At 36.2% G+C, this 21,761-nt stretch overlaps 1 protein-coding gene across 2 annotated transcripts in view; it reads left to right on the plus strand.

Moving 5' to 3' along the window:
• ZNF654 (zinc finger protein 654) overlaps positions 1 to 21,761 on the plus strand; it is a 94,945-nt gene that overhangs the window by 9,898 nt on the left and 63,286 nt on the right. For both annotated transcript variants that reach the window (XM_023238871.2, XM_045036771.1), the window contains exon 2: positions 19,215 to 19,360. In XM_023238871.2, the coding sequence (XP_023094639.2) occupies positions 19,215 to 19,360 (146 nt within the window). The remainder of the gene's footprint in view (positions 1 to 19,214; positions 19,361 to 21,761) is intronic.

A 21,761-nucleotide genomic window follows, 5' to 3' on the forward strand; every position in this document is an offset into this window, starting at 1 on the left:
GAGACGTGAAAAGAGGAAAGAGAGAGGGAAGAGAAGTAGTTATGTCTGTACAGTAGCCCCCTTTATCTGCAGTTTTGTTTTGCGATTTCAGTTACCTGAGGTTAGCTGTGGTCCTGAAGCAGATGCTCCTTCTTTTGGTATACTGTCAAAAGGTCATTAGTAGCCTAACACTATGTTACGTTATGTCATTTACCTCACTTCATCTCATGATGTAGGCATTTTATCATTTCACATCATCATTAGAAGGGTGAGCACACTACAATAAGATATTTTTGAGAGAACGAGAGATCACATTCTCATAACTTTTGTTACAGGGAATTGTTATAACTGTTCTACATTATAATTAGTTATTGTTGTTAATGTCTTACTGTGCCTAACTATGAATTAAACTTTATCTTAAGAGGGGAGCCTGGGTGGGTCAGTTGGTTAAGCCTCTGACTTAAGCTCCGATCATGATCTCACGGTTTGTCAGTTGGAGCCCTGCATCGGGCTCTGTGCTGACAGCTTGGAGCCTGCAGCCTGCTTCTGTGTCTCCCTCTCCTGCCCCTCTCTGGCTCATGCTCTGTCTCTCTCTCTTTTTCAAAAATAAATAAACATTAATAATAAAAAAAAACTTTATCATAGATATTTATGTATAGGAAGAAACATAGTATTTATAGGGTATGTGGTTTCAAGTATCTACTGGGGATCTTGGAATGTATCTCCCAAGGATAAGGTGGAGGGACTACTGTAGATATGAATAGGTGCACAGTGTTGCTGTATATACCACAAAAATTTGTGTGGGTATATATATATATGTATATATATGGGTATATATAATGTCCCTATGAAATGTGTACACAGTTTTTAAATTTTTATTTATTTTTAAAATTTATTATTATTTTTAAGTTTATTTAGTTTGAGAGAAAGGATGGGTGTGTGCATGCATGAAGGAGGAACAGAGAAAGAGGGAGAGAGAGAATCCCAAGCAGGCTCCCCTCTCACAGCACGGAGTCCAACACGGGGCACAATCTCAGCAACCATGAGATCATGACTTGAGCTGAAGCCAAGAGTCAGACGCTTAGCTGACTGAGCCACCTAGGAGCCCCTTATTTTTACTTTTTAAAATATATTAAAAAAAATATTTTATTTTAGAGAGAGAGTGTGAGCAGGGGAGAGGGCAGAGGTGGGGAGAAAGAGAATCTTAAGCAGGCTCCATGCTCAATGCAGAGCCTAGCATGGGGCTCCATCCCATGACCCTGGGATCATGACTTGAGCTGAAATCAAGAGTCAGAACCTCAACTGAATGAGTCACCAGGTGCCCCTACATAATTTGTTTGTTTGTTTAGGGAGAGAGAGAGTGAGAGTGAGAGTGTGAGAGTGAGCAGGGGAGGGGCAGAGTGAGTGAGCAAGAGAGAGAAGGAGAGAGGGAGCGAAGGAGAATGTCAAGCAGGCTCCAAGTTGTCAGCGCAGAGCCCAATGTGGGGTTCCATCTCATGCCTGTGAGATCAGGACCTGAAATGATAGCAAGAGTCAGAGGCTTAACTGACTGAGTCACCCAGGTGCTACCTTACATGGTTTGTTAATATATATTTCTATAACTAGAGTTTACTAAAATTAACCATTGTCTATTTTAAAGTTGAAATGTTCTAAATACTCATTAATTACTATCATCACTGATGTGTGTGTATTTTTAATATCTGAATGATTTATTTTATTGGAATGCTCTCTATGTGTATACATAAGTCATATATTGAGTGTTTTCCAAGTATTAGATACTGTGATAAGTCATTTTACTTGTTTTTTTTTTTTTTAATCACTTAATCCACTACCCTACAGATTATTTGCCATTGTTCCTTTTACAGATCAGGAAACTAAGACCAAGAGATATTAAATGGCTTGACTAAGTCACTGTGTATAACTAGTATGTGGTCATTGGATTTGGATTCGAATCTGGCCAGCCTGTCAAGAGCCTGTGTACTTAGTTATTTCAGTATACACATACATTATATTGTACCTAGGAATATGCATTTGGTATTTATTGTAGCATATGTATTTGGTAAAGCAGTTATGGACTGAGTAGAAATAGTGATTCAAAAAGACTCAAGGCAGCAGAAACTAAAGATGTTCATGAATGTAAAAGAGAGAGAGAGAAAAAAAATCAAACTTAAGCTATCAGAAGCTTTCTTTAAGAAGTGATTCTTGGAGGCTCAATTGGTTAAGCTCTTGACTTCAGCCCAGGTTACGATCTTACATTTTCATGAAATCCAGCCCCACATCGGGGCTCTGTGCTGACAGCATGGAGCCTTGGGATTCTCCTTCTTTTCTCTGTGCCTCCCCTGTTCACACTCTGTCTCTCTCAAAATAAATAAATAAACTGAAAAAAATAAAAGTGATTCTCAACCTTTTTACATTTTCCTCCCAGCCCACCTAAATGGGATATACCTCTCTTAGAAGCAGTGGCTCATTATAGTGTTTATTCTTAAAATGCAAGTTATGATGATTACAAACCAGTAGAAGTTATTTTGTGTTACTGTGTTTTGAAGGCAGGAGAGTATGGAATATGTTTTAGATATTTATCTTAAATGATTAATTTTTAAAAAGTATGTATTTAGGGGAGAGTGCAAGTGGGGGAGGAGCAGAGAGAAGGGGACAGAGGATCCGAAGCAGGCTCTATGCTGATAGGCTGACAGCAGCAAACCCATGCAGGGCTCGAACTCCCGAACCCAACTGTGAGATCATGACCTGAACTGAAGTCAGACGCTCAACCCACTGAGCCACCCAGGTGCCCCATAAATGATTAAATTTTAAGGTTTCTTACTCTCCATATTACTTACATAGAACCTTAAGTATGTGGAAATCTTACTAATCCAGGGTACAGTGGATATTCGTTTTCAGATTTTGTTATCTATCCTTTTACCATGATTTGAAACTTGCCCAAAGGTTTCTCAGGTAAAAGTAAAGTCTGAAATTTAGATTCCATGCTCATGAAGGAGTAGTGAAACAGATAACATTTTCAGCTGGTAGGAGTAAATATCATCACAACCATTCTCATCAAAATATATTACAAACATTAAAAATAACTTTTACTTTTTGGCTTAGTAATTTTCCTTAATGCATTCATTTTTGAGGAAATATAACTTTGGATGTAAAGCTATTCATCGTAGCATTAATTATAACTAAAGAAAGGAATGAATTGAAAATGGAAAAGCAAGCAGAACATTTAAAATCGTTGAAAACTTTTCAAACCTTCATAAACTAAAATATTATTCAGGCTTAATAAATGATGTGTTTGATGATTATGTAATGACTTAGGAAGATATAATAAAAACTAGGTGGAAAATTGGCATCAGGATTACACAGTTTGAATGTAGGCTGGTGCAGTCTTCACTGTGCTCACATGTGGATTGTAGAGAAGGAAAGTGTGGTGAAGATAAATCACATGAGCTGCTTCATTAGAAATAGAATTTTTTTTGATGATCATATATATGAGCCATTCATATACTTCAGAAAGTCTATGAACTCTGAAAGTATTTGCAAAAAGTTGTATTTGCCATTTCTTTGGTAGCAGGTCTAAATTTTTTTTTTTCTCCAGATTCTCTTAAGAATTTCAAAAACTTGCTAAAAAAAAGCAAAAAACCCAACAACAATCCAAACATGCTGAAAGGTTATGAACTTTTGCTGTAAGCCATTGTGACACATGCAGTGTTGCCTGTTTTTATAAATAAAACTTTATTGGAGTATGTGCCTTCATTTCTACATTTTCTGTGACTACTTTTATGATACAACAGCAGGATTGACTGGTTGGGATTAGAGAATGTATATGGTCCATAAGCTGCTTTTTGGCTCTTTAAGAAAAACTATGTCAGCCCCTGTCCTAGATTCTCATTTATTCTTTGCAACAACCCTGTGAGATAGGTACTATTTTTGTCTTCATTTTATGAATAGTGCAGCTGAGACTCAGAGAGGTTAAGCAACTAACCCCAAGTCACACAGCTTGAAGGGAAATATACCAAGATGTTAACAGTGGTTATATGTGGGCAGTACAATGATGGATGATGTTTTCGTATATTATCCAAATTTACTACAGTGAGCATACATAACTTATAATCAAGAGGGGAGAAAGTTCTAAAAAAGAAATTAGGTAGAACTAAGTTATAAGAATCTTAAAACTCATTCTTTTTCATTACTTTGATTTCCTATGTGTCATCCAGTGTTTGAATACTTAGAGTGGATATGCAATTTTTGCTTCCCTTCTAGGCACTTAACTCTTACTATGCAGCCTCTTCTTAATTCTTCTTGATTTTATGAAAAAAATAAATTCTTGTTTTTAGTTTCTTAATTTTCTGTATGAACTAAAGTTATTTTGTTCTTAAAGTCTTGATATACTTTGTTCTCTCTTATATTCTTAAGTTACCTTCAACTGCTGAATACTCATAATAGGTGCTTATAAAATGCATAATGTGTCTGTCCAATAGTATATAACTTACTTTTTCTTTATATTAGTTAATTGAATTCTCTTTATTTTAGGCATAGATCTAGATATGTAAAGTGCCATGAAAGTGTTGTAGAAAGTATTCCTAAAAGAAAAAATTGGCTGTGACTGTGAAAAGCTTCATCCTACTGATTTTAGGGGATTTAGGGAGGAAAAGGTCATAACCCCTGCCTTCAAGGAACTGAATCATCTGGTAAGGGAGAAAAGACGTATCTGACTACTGCATGTACTGTTATGACCTTGATTCAAACCACAGTCATCTTTTCCCTGGATTATTTTATCTCCCTGCTTCTACTTTTTCTGTTTGTTCTCCACACAGCCAAAGTGATCCTTTTCAAGATGTGAGAGTGAGATCTCTTCTAAACTTTCCATGCTTTTCTATCTCAGAATCAAACCCCAAATTCTTACCGTGGACTATAGTGCTTCATGATCAGGCCCTTGTCTAGCTCTTTGACTAGTCTCCTAAGACTCTTTGCCTCCACTAGTTACCTTCAGCTACACTAGCATTTTTGCCCTTCCTTCAGCTTGAATAAGTATGCTCCTGCCCTTGGCCTTTGCATTTAGCTTTTGTTTCATTGGCCAGAGACACTTTTTATTTGGATATGAATATGGTTTTCTCTAAGACCCTGTTCAGTGTCCTTTATAAGAGAGATGGAGGCCTTCCCTGAACACCCCAGATAAAGTGTAAAGTAGCATCCCACTTCTGGCATTCTTTTTCCTTTACTTTGTGTTTTATTTTCCAGGGAATTTAACACTATCTAACATACATTTGTTTACCAATTTTCCTTCCACTAAAAACGAGAGTATTAGGATACTTGGTACACAGTAGGCATTCAGTAAGTTTAGAATAAATGAATGAGTAAATAAAAGTAAACCTGAAACAGGGAAATGGTGGTTAGTGCAATAAACACTATGTATGTTAAGTCCTCTACAAGTTCATGTGGAGAAGTGACTTCTAATAGTCATCATTTGGGAAAGTTTTAGTGAATAATATTTGAACTGAGTCTCAGTACTGAAAATTGTTAGTATCGGGGTGGCTCAGTTGTGCGTCTCTTGGTTTTGGCTCAGGTGATGATCCCAGGGTCGTGTGATCGAGCCCCAAATTGGGCTGCGAGCCGAACCTGAGTCTGCTTAAGAGTCTCTCTCTCTCTCCCCGGGCACCTGGGTGGCTCAGTTGGTTTAGTGCCTGACTTTGACTCAGGTCATGATCTTACTGTCTGACAGTTCGAGCCCTGTGTCAGCTCTGTGCTGACAGCTCAGAGCCTGGGGCCTGCTTCAAATTGACTAGCACCCTCTCTCTCTGCTCTTCCCCCCCGCTTGCACTCTCTTTCTCTCTCTCTCTCTCTCTCTCTCTCTCTCTAAAATAAACATTAAAAAAAAAAAGATTCTCTCCCATCCTCTTCCCCTTTCCCCTGTTGGTGCACTCTCTCTCTTTCCAAAATAAAAAAAAAAAAAAAAAGAATAAAAAATAAAGATAAATAAAAAGAATTGTTAGTATTAAATGTAGACATGAAAAAGGAAGTGGTATGAGTAGGAGAAATTATAAGTAGAGCAGATAATTTGTGAAAAGTAGATTTATGAATGGGGTAGTTAATTATGTGTAGAGCTGTGGTTCTTAAAAGTGTGATTTCTCAGACCAACAGGAATGTGAACACTATTAGCAATGCAAATTCTCGGCCCCACCCAGACCTACAGAATCTTGAAATTTGGGCTGGGGTGCTGCAGTCTGTGTTTTTCACAAGCCTTCCAGATGATTCTGATGCATACTAAAGTTTGAGAACCACTAGACCAGAACATGACATTCAGAAAAGTATTGATACATATTAATATTGGAAAAATGGATTGGTCTAGATCTTGGTTTAGGAATTTGAATTTTGTAGGACGATCTGTAGGTTTAAGGGCAAAACAGTACATTATTGACCTTAAAATACTGTTTTAAAACACTTGCAAAGGTAATGAATCAAAGCCTAGACAAAAGGAAGCTAGTGGAGTATTTCGGAAAAGGAGTAATTAAGTGCCTGACTGGATAGTGGCAATGAAAATGGAGAGACAGAACAGTTTCAGAAAATACGGAAATAAAGAATTTAGCATGTGGTTAAATGTGGAGACAGGAACAAAGAATTTTATGAATTTGCATTGGGTTTCTAGTTGAAACGTCTGGAATATGAATGAAAGGAATGAAAGGAATATGATGGAATACTAACAGTAAATGGTAGAGGAGCAATTAAGGGATCTAAATGAACAGTAAAGTTTGAGTTTGAAGAGATAGTGCATTCTAAAAAAAAGGAACAGAAATTGTTAATCACTAGTCACAATGGACATTTTTATTAATGTTCAGGATACACATTCCCATTTAAAAACAATGCATTTTTAGGTAACCAATGATACAGAACTCATAATTTCTTTTCTCTTTTTAGCAATACTTCAGTACTTGGAATAAAGGTTTTTTAATAGAGGAGACTTCTGTATTTGAGAGTTAACTTACCTATGTATGTTTTTAAGTTTAAAATTTCAGGTTTTAATGTCAACAAAAATAATAATGTATCAAATTGATCAAATGAATTGTCTCCGATTATCAAGTTCACAAAGAGAAATTAAATTCTAGAGTCCAAAGAGGGTAGGATCCCAAAATCTTCCTTTCCCAGAGTATTGCTTAATCAGAGCAAGTGGCTCTCTATGGTTAGAGCTGGGGCGGTTTTCAGGAGCTACAGCTTGGATAGTCTTCCTTTGATTGCGAGTGGCTTTTTTCACACCTCCCAATTTCTCTTGTGTATTAACTTTTTAAAGAATCCAGAAGGTCAGCAGGGCAAAAATTTATTACTCTACCCAATCTAACACCCATTACATTTGCAACATTTATTCTTTTAACTTAGAACATAGTCCAGTTGACTCACATTACTTTTGCCAGTAGGCTTTGGTGCTATCACAGGGAAGATGGGTACACAGAAAACAGGGTATCAAGTCAATTTTGGTTTCAAATCACTAGGGTGCCAGTTAGTTCTGCCAACTGCCAGAGTCTGTAATTTGTACCTAAGTTTTACTAGGAAAATTCATCAAGTGGTAATAGTGCCGCTGTATGTTTACCATATTTTGGGTGGCAGTGAGAGACTTAATCTAAACATTTCTATGCCTGCTTTGCAAAGTTTGCAAATTCTGTGGATAGCAGCATTGGGCACTAGGTTGTACTTAAAGTTTCCTCCTTTAGATTTTTTTCATATTAAAAGCTTTTAATTTCCATTACTTCTGTGTAGTTGTGGTACTCCTGTGCTGTAATCAGTGTGCGTTCTGTTTGGTGGCACAGCTTCTATACTGTCTTGTAAATAGTGTGTCACTTACTTGTGTGCAAAGTTCAAAGCACCATCTCCACAAAGCCCCGGCCCTGCAATCTCCAGAGCCCCAGAGTTCTATCCTTGTGTCTGGATTTCTTTGTCCCCAACCTTGTGCCAAGACATTTTTAGTCCTGTGCTACCTTGGCTGTTGCCATTTTCCCTGAAATTCTTAGGCTTCTTGAGCTAAAACCATAAAAGCATTCCTTTTGTGCCCCATATTTGTATTATTTGGATGATAATCATAAACAGGTACCTGAAATGAAGCTGCTTTGATATTTCTGATGGCTGTGCTCATAGGAGCCCAGTGAAGACAGTATCTCTTTTTTGCCACTTGCTCCTCTAGACCTTTTCTTTACTCTGCTTTTTAACTGTTCTGGGCCTTGTATAATTTGTTCTACTTCACTGGCAGTGTAAACATTCTCTTTTGTCACATTCCTTTCAGCAGTAGTATGTTACACCATTTTAGATAAACATAGCTGTTTTTTGTTTTTGTTTACATTTTAGCCTATTCTTATGTTAGCCTCTCTTGTCTTCCTTTTCCTTTCTCTTTGCCTTTGGGCCCAGGTGTTAATATTCTGCAGTTACCTCTTGTAAGGTCTCCCATAATGTAACAGATGAAAAGTCAAGGAATTCTGAGTTCATTAAAAAGCATTCATTATCAAACAGATTTTGCCCCCTCTCATCTCCCTGACTTAAGAAAATTGTATCAGCTCAACCTCAGACCTAGGACTGACCTCTTTGTTTTTCTTCAGTGTTGCTTTTCCTTATTTACTTCCTCATGCCTAACTTTAAGTTCCTGGGGCACTTTCTTTTGTGGCACCATGTAGTACTATATATTACCTTTCATAATAACTAGTAATTTGAAATGCCCATTAAATGCTTCAGGTATTTTCAGGTAATCTCCCAGCTTTTTTTTTTTTTTAATCTTCAAATCTGTACAGATTTTATGTTACTTATATAATAATTTTCAAGGTGTGTTTTCCACTTGCTCTTATTATGGACTTTCAATTTCTTTAAAAGAGTATCTTGCCCTGGTTGGATTTCCAGTCTGGTCCACTGTGAGATTTCCATCCAAAGTTACCTTCTATCCCTCTGTTGCATACCTTTGGAACTAGTCACCCTTTCTTTCTAATGAGGAACAACTAAAATATCCTTTCCCCCCTTAATTCCACCTTTAAGAGTACATAGTTCTGGTAAATATGTATTTCCTTTTTATTTTTTCCTACCTAGTCTTGATTCTTTTTTGTTGTTGTTTGTTTGTTTGTTTGTTTATTTACATCCAGGTTCGTTAGCATATAGTGCAATAATGATTTCAGGGGTAGAGATTCCAGTGAGTCATGTATAACACCCAGGGCTCATCCCAACAAAGTGTCTTTTTAATGCCCCTTTACCCATGTAGCCCATCCCCTACCCACAACCCCTCCAACAACCCTCAGTTTGTTCTCTGTATTTAAAAGTCTCTTATGTTTTGTCCCCCTCCCTGTTTTTATATTATTTTTCTTCCCTTCCCTTATGTTCATCTATTTTGTATCTTAAATTCCACATATGAGTGAAGTCATATGATATTTGTCTTTCTCTGACTAATTTCGCTTAGCATAATACCCTCCAGTTCCATCCACATTGTTGCAAATGGGAAGATTTCATTCTTTTTGATTGCCGAGTATTACTGCATTGTATATATATGTATCACATTTTCTTTATCCATTCATCCATCGATGGACATTTGGGCTCTTTCTATACTTTGGCTATTGAAGGTAGTGCTACTATAAACATTGGGGTGCATGTGCCCCTTCAAAACAGCATACCTGTATCCCTTAGATAAATACTTAGTAGTGCAATTGCTGGGTCGCAGGGTGGTTCTATTTTTAATTTTTTGAGGAACTTCCATACTGTTTTCCAGAGTGGCTGCACCAATTTGCATTCCCACCAGCAGTGCAAGAGATCCTCATTCTCCACATCCTCACCAACATCTGTTCTTGCCTGAGTTGTTAACTTTGGCCATTCTGACTGGTGTGAGGTAGTATTTCATTGTGTTTTTAATGTGTACTTCCCTGATGATAAGTGATGTTGAGCCTTTTTTTCATATGCTGGTTGGCCATCTGGATGTCTTCTTTGGAGAAGTGTCTATTCACGTCTTGTGCCCATTTCTTCACTGGATTATTTGGTTTTTGGGGTATTGAGTTTGATAAGTTCTTTATAGCTGTAACCCCTTATCTGATATGTCATTTGCAAATATCTTCTCCCATCCGGTTGCATTTTGTTGATCGTTTCCTTCTCTGCAGAAGCTTTCTATCTTGATGAGGTCCCAATAGTTCATTTTTGTTTTTGTTTCCCCTGCCTCCAGAGACGTGTTGAGTAAGAAGAACTTGCTGCGGCCAAAGTCAAAGAGGTTTTTGCCTGCTTTCTCCTCGAGGATTTTGATGGCTTCCTATCTGACATTTAGGTCTTTTATCCATTTTGAGTTTATTTTTGTGTATGGTGTAAGAAAGTGGTCCAGGTTTATTTTTCTCCATGTCACTGTCCAGTTTTCCAGGCACCACTTGCTGAAGAGACTGTTTTTATTCCATTGGATATTCTTTTCTGCTTTGTTAAAGATTAGTTGGCCATACGTTTGTGGGTTCATTTTTGGGTTCTCTGTTCTGTTCCATTGATTTGAGTGCTGTTTTTGTGCCAGTACCATACTGTCTTGATGATTACAGCTTTGTAATACATCTTGAAGTCCAGGATTGTGATGCCTCGAGCTTTGGTTTTCTTTTTCAAGATTGCTTTGTCTATTCTGGGTCTTTTGTGGTTCCATACAAATTTTAGGATTGTTTGTTCTAGCTCTGTGGAGAATGCTGGTGTTATTTTGATAGGGATTGCATTGAGTATGTATTGAATATGTAGATTGCTTTGGGTAGTATTGACACTTTAACAATATTTGTTCTTCCAATCCAGGAGCATGGAATATTTTTCCACGTGTGTGTGTGTATGTGTGTGTGTGTGTGTGTGTGTGTGTGTGTGTGTGTGTTGTCTTCAATTTCTTTCATAAGCTTTCTATAGTTTTCAGTGTATAGATTTTTCACCTCTTTGGTTAGGTTTATTCCTAGGTATTTTATGGTTTTTGGTGGAATTGTAAGTGGGGTTGATTCCTTGATCTCTCTTTCTGTTGCTTTTTGGTGTATAGATATCTAGTCTTGATTCTGATAGTGACCTTATTATTAAGGTAGTACCTCTCTCCCATCTTTATCAATATGACCTCCTTTTATTTATTTTTTAACCCTCTCACTGTTATTTTAATTGTAAGTGTATCTTTTTTTCTAAGTGTTTATTTATTTATTTTGAGAGAGAGAGGGAGAGGGAGCTAGAGAGTTCATGCGAGCACGGGAAAGGCAGAGAAAGAATCCCAAGCAGGCTCTATGCCTCTCGTGCAGAACCTGTTGTGGGGCTCGATCTCACAGACTGTGAAATCATGACCTGAGCCAAAATCAAAAGTCAGAGTCTTAAACTATTGAACCACCCAGGTGCCTTGTTAAAGTATATCATTTTTAAACAAATTTAGTTCTTGAGACTGAGCAAACATGGTACCTAAAGTTAGTATTTGATGCATAAACCTTTTAAATTTCTCTTTTTGCCTTTGAATTTGTAATAATTCCATTGAATTTTCCTTCAGCTTCAGTCTAAGAATGTGACTTATGCCCTATATAATAAGGAATCTGACTCCATTTATTTACTTGATACAATCTACTGGCTATCTTTGTTGAACTCAGATAAAATCTTCACTTCTATATCCTTGATTAGATTTATGTACTTAATTCCAGAGGCTACTGGAGACCATATTATGACAGTGACTTTAGAAGACTTTGGACAAGGGGTGCCTGGGTGGCTCAGTTAAGTGTCTGACTTCAGCTCAGGTCATGATTTCACAATTCCTCAGTTTGAGCCCCGCGTCAGGATCTGTGCTGACCATGCAGAGCCTGGAGCCCTCTTCGAGTTCTGTGTCTCCCTCTCTTTGTCCCTCCTCTGCCCCTGCACGCGCGCGCGCTCTCTCTCTCTCTCTCTCTCTCTCTCAAAAATAAAGAAACATTTAAAAAAGAAAAGACTTTGGATAAGTCACATGAATCTAAGAACTTCTCTTTGAGAACAAAATTAAGAGGGAGAGGGACAGAGTTAGGTCAACTGATCTAGGACTATTTATTTATCTTTATATTTTAGTTTATATCATATTTAGAAATTTTATTATTTTTTTAACATACAGTGTTGTATTAGTTTCAGTTGTACAATACAGGTGAATTGACAATTCCATACTATCATAAAAAGTGCATGTCTTAATCCCTACCCCCTATTTAACCCATCCCTTCAAAATTCCCCCTTTATGTCTGAATAATACTCCATAGCACTAACAATTCAAAGGCTAGGCATTCACACACTAGTGTATTAAGACACGTGTGGAATTCAGCCAACTTTTCAGTTTAATCCTCTGGCTTGTAGATATGATTGAGAAACCAGACAGAAAAACAAAAATTTTTCCATAAGAAAAGAACATAAATTTTATTAGTATCTAAAACCCCTATATGACTAAAGGAAATTTAAAAAAAATCAATAACAAAGGGATGGCTCAGTCGTTTGAGCATACGACTCTTGGTTTTGGCTCAGGTCATGATCCCAGGGCCATGGGATCGAGCCCTGTGTTGGGCTCCTCAAGAGCATAGAGCCTATTTGGGATTCTCTGTCTCCTCACTGTCTTTCTCCTGCTCACGTGTGCACACTCTCTCAAAATAAATAAATAAACATTAAAAAAATTTAATAAAATCAGTGCCTCAGCCATACCTGCAATACCATTTCTTGCGAGGCCATGCTAAATTGAAGTCAGATGCAGAATTCTGCTTAGCCCAAGCTAGTTAAGTCATTATCATGGGCACACACATCTATGTATACCACTACCTGCTGGCACACACAGAGGTTTGTTCACCCTACATTCTGATTTGACGTTCAAATACGTTTCCTTTTGCTTATATTTTGGGGGTCCCTTGTCTTATGTGCCAATTTTAATATTAATCAGGGAACCATGTAATATATCATTCTCCATAGTGAGTTTGCAATCAAATGAAAAATTGACAGGGATAAAAATTTGTCTAAAACATTTAAAATGAGCCTACTTGTTATCTTCTTTGGGTTAACTTAAGAAGAAAGGTGGGTCTTTAAGTATATACTTTGGCAACCACATGGAGGGCCCTGGCTTGGCTCACATCATATGGATGCAGAAAACTCAAGGAGAAGAGAGCCTTCTGGGAGTGGTATTGTAATGGATATTCCTGCTTTGGTTTGTAGCTTTGACTAGATAATCATGAAGATTCCTTTTAATAGTAAGATTGTATGGAATATTAAGATTTAGAGATGTTTACTCCATTTTCCATTTTGTGAAAGGTTGAGTCTTATTACATTCACAGAACCTATTATAGACTTTAATGTCGCAGAAATATCTGTTTAAGGAGTAGTGAGCTGAACAAACAATATGCTTAATTGAGCCCCCAAAAGAACTGGGTCTTAGGTTGTCTATTACTGAAGATTATGTCCTTCGTAGATTCCAAACAACTTTTAGCTAATTAGGATCTATTTCTAAACCATTTTGGTGGGTTTTTAAAATATGACTTTAATTTTAGATTTTCTTGACATGATTATCCTGACAGAAAAATTCAAATGACAGTGACTCTTGTTTTGAACAGAGCTTTTCTTTATCTTCTTTATTCTCAATGGAAAACTGTTAAAAAAAAAAAAAAAAAAAAAAAAAAAAAGAAGAATCCTCAGGTATCTGTTCAGGCATGATGAAGCATTTTATTTGTATTGCTGTATCTAGGATATGCTTCATTTGTCAAGGGGTATTGAACTAAATAGTTGAAACTCAGCAGTAGCTTTTGAATAGATATTATTTGGAAGTGGCCTATCTGCTTGCTAAAAGTGCATAAAGTTTGTTTTAATTAATTATACTGGGAAACAAATAATTAACCAGCTCATGCTGATACAATGAAACAGTCAAAAAGTATACCATTGCCATTTTCTTAAAGTGGACTGGTATGTGCCAGGAATTATCCCAGATTTTAATATAGTCTCTTCTCCAATCACTCTGTGATTTGGGTGATATTAAATTCATTTTATAGGAAACTTAGAGAAGTATAATAACTTTGCTAAGTTTATATAACTACTAAGTGACAAAGCCAGGCCTGTCTAATTCTAAAACCTATACTGTTTCCACACTGCTGCTAATCTACTTGATTTTTCCATCTGACCCTAAAAAAATACCCATAGGCAAGGGTAAATCTTGATGTGTAGCTAGGTAACAAAGTAGGGAAAGTAAATGTAGAATTGTGCTTATGTTATAAAATAGCCCCCAGAAAATAAATGAAAACACCAAAATTTGAAGGAAGAGGAGGTGAGAACAAAAAAACCTTTTTCAGGTTTTAAAAACTGAACTACTTTTGTACTTATTGAAAACATGGTACAATTATCAAGAACAGGAAAGCAACACTATTGTAATAATCACTAAATTACAGACCTTTTTAGAAATTTACCAGTTTTTCCACTAATGATTTTTCTGTTCCAGAATGTTCTTTCTGGATCTCACATTGTATTTAGTTGTTATTTACCTTAATCTCTTCCAGTGAATAACAACTAGTTCTTCAGCTTTCCCTGGTCTTTCATGACCTTAACACGTTTGAAGAGTACTGATTAGTTTTATGTAAAGCATCCCTCAATTTGGGTTTGTCTGATGATTTTTCATGACTGGAATGAGGTTAGGCATTTTTGGCAAAAGTACTACAAAACTGCCATTGTGTCTTTCTTGATGTGCCGTATCAAGAGATTTATGATAATGATATGTTGTATTAGTTACTGATGATATTTACTTTGATGATTTGGTTAAGTGTGCGTGGGGTTTCTGTACCCTTAAGTTACAGTCTTTCTATTTTTAGTTTGTAAATGTCTTGGGGGAGATAATTTGAGACTGCAAATCCTGCATCTCCTTAAACTTTTACTCACGAATATTAGCATTGATCCATGGATCTTGTCTGTAGCATCCATTACTGTGTATTTGCCTAATGCTGATTCTCTATGTCTCTCTTTTCTTCTGTGTTTAGTAATTGGGATTTTATGGCGAGGAAGAGCTGTCTCATCTCTTAACATTTGTTTATTTGGTTATTTGTATCACTGTGGACTCCTGGATATTTATCTTGTTCCATGGACTAAAGTCAGTACTATCATTTATTTTGTTGCTTAAATTGTTCCAGCTTTAGCGGTTAAGAGCTCCTTCAGGTTGGCTCCTGTGTTCTTATACCCCATCATTTTTGCAGCCTTTCCTTACTTTCTGGCACCACAAAATGTTCTAGTCTCATCTTGTGTTTTCTCTGCTCCAGGCCTACTGGAGGAGGCCTCAAGAAGTCCAAGTTTCTTTTATTGGAGAATAGTGTTTAGAAACCAAGATTTGTGCCTTAAGTATATATATATTGCTCCTGGGATGTTACTTCTCCTATGCTCTCTCAGTGGGCAGAGAGAGCTAGGAGATATTTATATATATGTAGTAGTTATTATTATAACATGAACAACATAATTATATTGAAAGGGGTGGAGAAAAGACTAACTTAATGTCTATTATAATGTTTAGGTATTTATAAAATTAGCAAATTTATTCAATGCATATATTGCATATGAATTTTAGGGGGACACATGTCAGTCTGTAGCAATTTGGATAATGTATCTTAATGTTCTTAAATAATTAATGTAATTTAACTTAATAGGTTTACAATAAATCTGTGTTTTGACAGTTTTGCTAGAGAAAGAATCTGTGCTCTCTGTGCTCATTCTCACAATAATTTGCCTTGGTTAATTATTATAATATTATTAATTAATGATAATATATACTATATCCCTTTTAGATCAGGGTATATGCTCCTGTAAATGGGAATGCTGACAAAGTGCTGTGGGATCATTGCACTATTCCAGCATCTTTCTTTGGCAGTAGTTCTGCCCTTCTCTTCAACTCCCCTTATATCACGGCATGCTTTTGGCCTTCGCTGTAACTTCTTTCAGCAATGTTCATATAGTTTCTATAAATTATAGTAAATTGCATTGCAGTAAGTTTGTTATGTCCTTCAAAATGAAAGAAAAAAAGGGGGAGGGTTTACCAATCCCTAATGGACTACTGATCTCGATCCTTAGACCATTTTCTTGAAGAATTTAGAACTATAGCAGATGTTGATGTTAGTAATTCAGGTAAATTTTACTTTGTTTGCAGCAACTGCAACATAATACTGGCCGTTATGTTAAGAGTGTTACTTATTAGAATGCAAAAGAAAAAGAAAAAAGGAAGATGTGTTGCTTGCTACATTTCAACCTGGTAGAACACATTCAGATTATGATGTCATGGTATCTGGTCTCATTAGTTGAGTGTTTATGATAGCACAGGAGAAAAATTTCAAATAAAAGGGCCATGTAATGTATGGTTTCACATATTTTAAGGAAATATTTAAAAGAGAAATAGTGTGATAGTGTGTCTTAAAGTGTTATGTTAATGTTATACTGTATTAGTAGCATCTGGCATGATATTAAACAGTGTAAGAAGATATGTAGATTTCAGTTAATTTTGTTTATATCCCTTCAAACATATTATGGCAACACCTCTAGTAGGTTTGATGTGTTACGTTTGGGCTTTTTTATTGTGTTAGGTTTGGGCTCAGCTAGATCAGGCAGTATATTAGATATCAGTAGCTGAATATTAGTAAACAAGGGAAGCTATAATAAGAATAGAAGCTGACAAAATAGAAATCTTCTAAGGAGATAAACTTACCTCATGGTTACAAGTAGATATGGATTAGGGCAAACTGTTTGGGATGGAGGACAGGAAAACATGAGACTGTCAGGTGCCTATATTTTACGTGGTATCAGAATGGTGTTATGCTGGTCAGGGGCAACTGGGTGGCTCAGTCGGTTGAGTTTCCGACTTCAGCTCAGGTCATGATCTCACGGCTTGTGAATTCGAACCCCACATCAGGCTCTGTGCAGACAGCTCAGAGCCTGAAGCCTGCTTCGGATTCTGTTTCCCTCTCTCTCTGCCCCTCCCCTGCTTACAGTCTATCACTCGAAAATAAACATTAAAAAAAAAAAGAATGGTGTTATGGTGGCCAAAAAGAGTTTATAAAGCTGGTCAAATATGCTAGTGAAGAGAAATTTTGGAGGCAGGGAATGACAGTCTATCCACCTTTTTTTTTTTTTTTTTTTGCCTGTAGTGGTTTAGAAAAGTGTCCTATTTGGGGTCATCATAGTTAGTAATAGTTTTTACTTCCCAGCTAACTTTCTGGTATTGCAATTTGGAATTGTCAGTCAACCACGAAGGGTCTAAAATTTTATCTAGGTTTAGTGTGTCGCAGTTTCACAGATGCTGGCAGAAAACATGAAAAGCCTGGGTCAGAGATAATGGACTTGATTATTCATGGCACAGCAAGCTGCATGAGCTTCACGCTCAGACTGGTTCCCCTTGCCCCTCAAGTCTCATAAAGGTAAGTGACAAAGGTGGATACTGCACTCACAGTGGGTTTTCATCATAGTTGAGGAAACCCAAGCTTAGGGAACCCTAATCTTTTATAATGGTCTACAAGTGTATCTGCCTGGCCCTTGCTCCAGAGGGAGAAAACATCATGATTATGCTAAATAGTAAACAGGCTCTGGAGGGAGACATCATCTCTGTTTTTCAAGGCTATTGCCTATGAATATCTTTGAAAAGATGAAGGCAGTTGAGCCTTTTTAAATTTTTTAAAAAAGTCATTTTAATGTTTATTTATTTTTGAGAGAGAGACAGAGACAGAGAGACAGAGTGTGAGCGGGGAAGGGGCAGAGAGAGGGAGACACAGAATTGGAAGCAGGCTCCAGGCTCTGAGCTGTCAGCACAGAGCCTGATGCAGGGCTCAGACTCATGGACTATGAGATCATGACCTGAGCTGAAGTTCAACGTTTAACCGACTGAGCCACCCAGGCACCCCAGTTTTTTTTTTAAAACAAAAAAACAAAAAAACTGTAGAAATACAAAAGACCCATGGAAAATTATCTCCCAACAGGAAGTAATAAGTGTGAAAAGTCTTTGAGCTCTGAGTGTTCTCTTGGCTTTTGTACTCTGTTCTATTTTTTCCAGCTTTTAAACCAGGAGTTGGCAAACTTTCTCTGTAGTGGGGCAGAAATTAAATATTTTAGGCTTTGTGAACCATATGATTTCTGTCATAACTACATAACTGGTTGTTATAGCAGGAAAGCAGCCATAGATAGTATGTAAATGGATGAATCTGGTTATGTTTCAGTAAAGCTCTGTGGACATTAAAATTTGAATTTCATTTGATTTTCAGAAATCACAAAATATTTTTTCAACCATTTGAAAATGTAACATCTCATTCTTAGCTGTGGGTCATACAAAAATAGGTGGCAGGTCATATTTGGCCTGTAGGCCATAGTTTGCCAACCTGGTTTATATGATGAATTTTTAAAATATAATATATTGTTTTAATATAGCAGTCTTGCATGTGAGAAATCATAATTAACATTTCATAGCAATTGATAGTTCTAAAATGCTTTCTCATAAATTATTCTAATCTGCAAGATAAGCATTATTATCTCTATTTTATGGTGAGGAAACTAATGCATAGAGAAGGAAATGACCTGTCTAAATTCATAAAGCTCTTGTACGTACACCTTAAACTTTCAGAATCAGAGTGTCATGCCACTATATCTTTAATACTCGTTAGTGCCAGAATGTTTAGAGTTTAGTCTTTATTATTTTTTTTATTTAATTTTAATTAATTGATTAATTTTTTTATTTTAGAGAGAGAGCATGAGCATGGCAGAGGGGCAGAGGGAGAGAGAGAGAGAATCTTAAGCAGACTCAATACTCCACATGGAGCCTGACGCATGGCTTGATCCCATGACTCTTGAGATTTTGACCTGAGCCAGAATCAAGAGTTAGACTCAACTGACAGAGCCACCCAGACACCCCTAGAGTTTAGTCTTTAATAAATCGTAATGATAATAATTATGCTCATTTCTAATTTTTTATTACTGTATTGTATTGTCTAGCTACTTTAATATTTGATAATTGATGTTTTGATAAAGACTGGATATGGGAGGTGAAGGTCTTTGTTATGTTTGTTACAGTTTGTTAAAGATGTGGCAGTTGGACAGTGTAATTATTCATATTCTATATTTCTTTTCCACATTTTCAAAGATAATAGTTATTTCATTTTCAGATATACATTATGAAAATAATGTTTTGTCCTTAGGTCACTTGTATTCATGCTGAACTAAATTTTTAATTTATCTAGCAGTATCAAAATTTTTAAACTCGAGATGTTGCAAACATTTTCTATAATAATGTACTTTTTGGATTGCTTCCCTGTCAGGTGGTTGAAGATTATGCTGGAAGATGGCAGGTCCCTTTGCCACAGCTTCAGGTTCTTCAGACTGCACTTTGCTGTTTCACATCAGCCAGTGCATCATTCCCAGATGAATGTGAGCACGTACAGTATGTTTTGAGTAGCCTTGCTTTGTAAGTACTCTTTGCATCTTATGGAAGTATTATTTTTCTTGACGTATTTGGGAATTGGGTTTTGATTATTTTCTCTGTGGAAGGAGCCTTTCCTAAAGTCATCCCTCAAAAAGAAATTTCTAAAATCTTGGACTATAACAACAACAACAAAAAATTCTATTTCTTCATTTAAGTATTTAGGTTTAATATTGAACATTTAACCACAATTTTACTTTCAGTTTTAGAGCTAGTTGGAATTGTTTCATGGATTCTTATGGTCACTACCATCACTTTCCTTTTTAATTCCCTAGCTCTAATGGTAAGTCCCAGAACACAGCAATTGAGGCCATCATACTTAGCAGAGGGACCTTAAATCAGGTCAGAAAGAGGTTAGGAAGCTTCTGGTTTTTAAAAATACTTGTAGAGGAATTCAAGTTAAAGATCACAAACTGAGCACTTACGTTTATTCTTTTTGCCCTTCTAGATCCTACTAAAATTATAGTAAAGATGTAAAAGAGAGAAATACAGTGAAAAGAAAGTAGAGAAGAGCCATCAGTGAATGAAAGATTTCAAAAATTTTCTTGGGGAGAGAAAACAGAAGAGTGAATGGTCATTGAAACATGACAGAGCAAGTCACAACGTAACTTGCTTTTTGTTTCGCGCATGTGTACGTGCGCCTCAAATCACACATCACAATGTGTTATGAAATCATTTATCAACATTATAAATAAAATAGAAAATATCAGATGTCTTGTAGGATAAGTATCATTTAGTGGAATTCTTGTTGTTTTATATATTTTAATCTATGTGTATACTTGATTATTTGTAAAACATTTTTAAAAACTGTGGGTAGCAGTTGAAACAGAATTATACTCTGCTTTATAAGATAGGAGGTCTAGTTTGTCCTGCCTGCCTCCTCCCTGAATCCCAGAGAGGTGTAGAATTTGAATATGCCAAGCATGAAATAGAGAGTAGGGAATGGGATACTTTGGGAGAGTGTAGATAAAGGAGTTAATTGAAGTTTTTCCATTTAGGCCAATCACCAGGCCTTAGGGCCAAGTTGGGGTGGGGAAAGAGTTGCTATTTTTTCTTTTCTCTAAAGAAATTAAATGACTTTGGACCAATGCTCTTTGCATTCTGGCAGCTAAAGTTTCCTCTTTGAGACAGCTAGCTAGTCACTTAATTACCCTAAAGAAAAACTCATCAGTCATCAAAGTCTAGACATGCTTATAGAGCTCCCAATTAATCTGCATATGGCCTTATTCTTAAAAATTGATGGGTATTCAGGAGTCATCAGACGGTTGAGGAATGCCTTTAACATGAAAAAAATACAATGAAAAACTTAAAAAAATTTTGGAAGAAATAGTGTTAATGTAAAAACAAAAAATTAAGAGAAATATAAAATCTGTAATGTGTATTTTCAGAGAGAGTTGAGATGATATGTGTAACGTTAAAACATCAACACATCATGCTGTGAGAATGGAATAATGAGAAACCAAAAATGAGTTTTTGGAAATTAAGAAAATATGATGATGGCTAAAATGTAAAGTTCTGTAGGAAATTTGGAAAGTAATTTTGGAAGAAATAATCCAGAATGTAAAATAGAGTCAAAGAGAAGGAATGTGTCAGAGAAAAAAAAAATGATATGGTACCTTTATGTTGGAGGTTTATTATCCTAACTAGTTGGAGTTTGAGAAAAAGAACTTACAGAAGATACATTGGAGGAAAATTTAAAGACAAACTAAAAGAATTTCCCAGAACTGAAAGTCATGAACTTCTAGATTGAAAGAACTCAAGAAGTGCTCACACAGTGAATATAAAAAATTCTCCACCAAATACATCATTTTGTGATTTCAGAATACCAAGAATGAAAAAACAGATTTGAACACCTTGTAGAGGAAAAACTAGGTCACATGCAAAGGAACAAACATCAACTTGGTATTGGTCTTCATTAACTAACAGTGGGTGGTAGAATATAATGAATCAGTGTCTTGAAAGATTTGAGGAGAAATTATTTTCAATGTAGAATTTTGTACTCATCCAAACTGTCAGTGAAGTGTGAGAGTTAGAACATTTCCAGGCTTGTAAGGATGTAGAAGAGACTTGTCGGCATACCCTTTATTAAGAAGTTATTAGAAGATGTGCTCCAGAAAAATGACAGTGGATCTAAAAAATAATGGTTTTTACTTGAGATAGAGGGGTATAGGATCACTATTGAGTAGTAGGTCTTATAGATGTAAGACCTTCAGTAAAAATGAAGATTTGAGAATAACTTTGAGAATTTAGTACCATTTAAGGTAGTGGCAAAAGGCAAAGAACATAAAAAGGGAATTAGACACTCCAGGAAAATTAAAAATAATCTGAACAGAAAGAATACAGAATCATAGCAAACTACTTAGATAATGCACTGAGTGTTATTTAG

This window comes from Felis catus, chromosome C2 (genome assembly GCF_018350175.1).
Source record: "Felis catus isolate Fca126 chromosome C2, F.catus_Fca126_mat1.0, whole genome shotgun sequence".
Taxonomy (NCBI): domain Eukaryota; kingdom Metazoa; phylum Chordata; class Mammalia; order Carnivora; family Felidae; genus Felis; species Felis catus.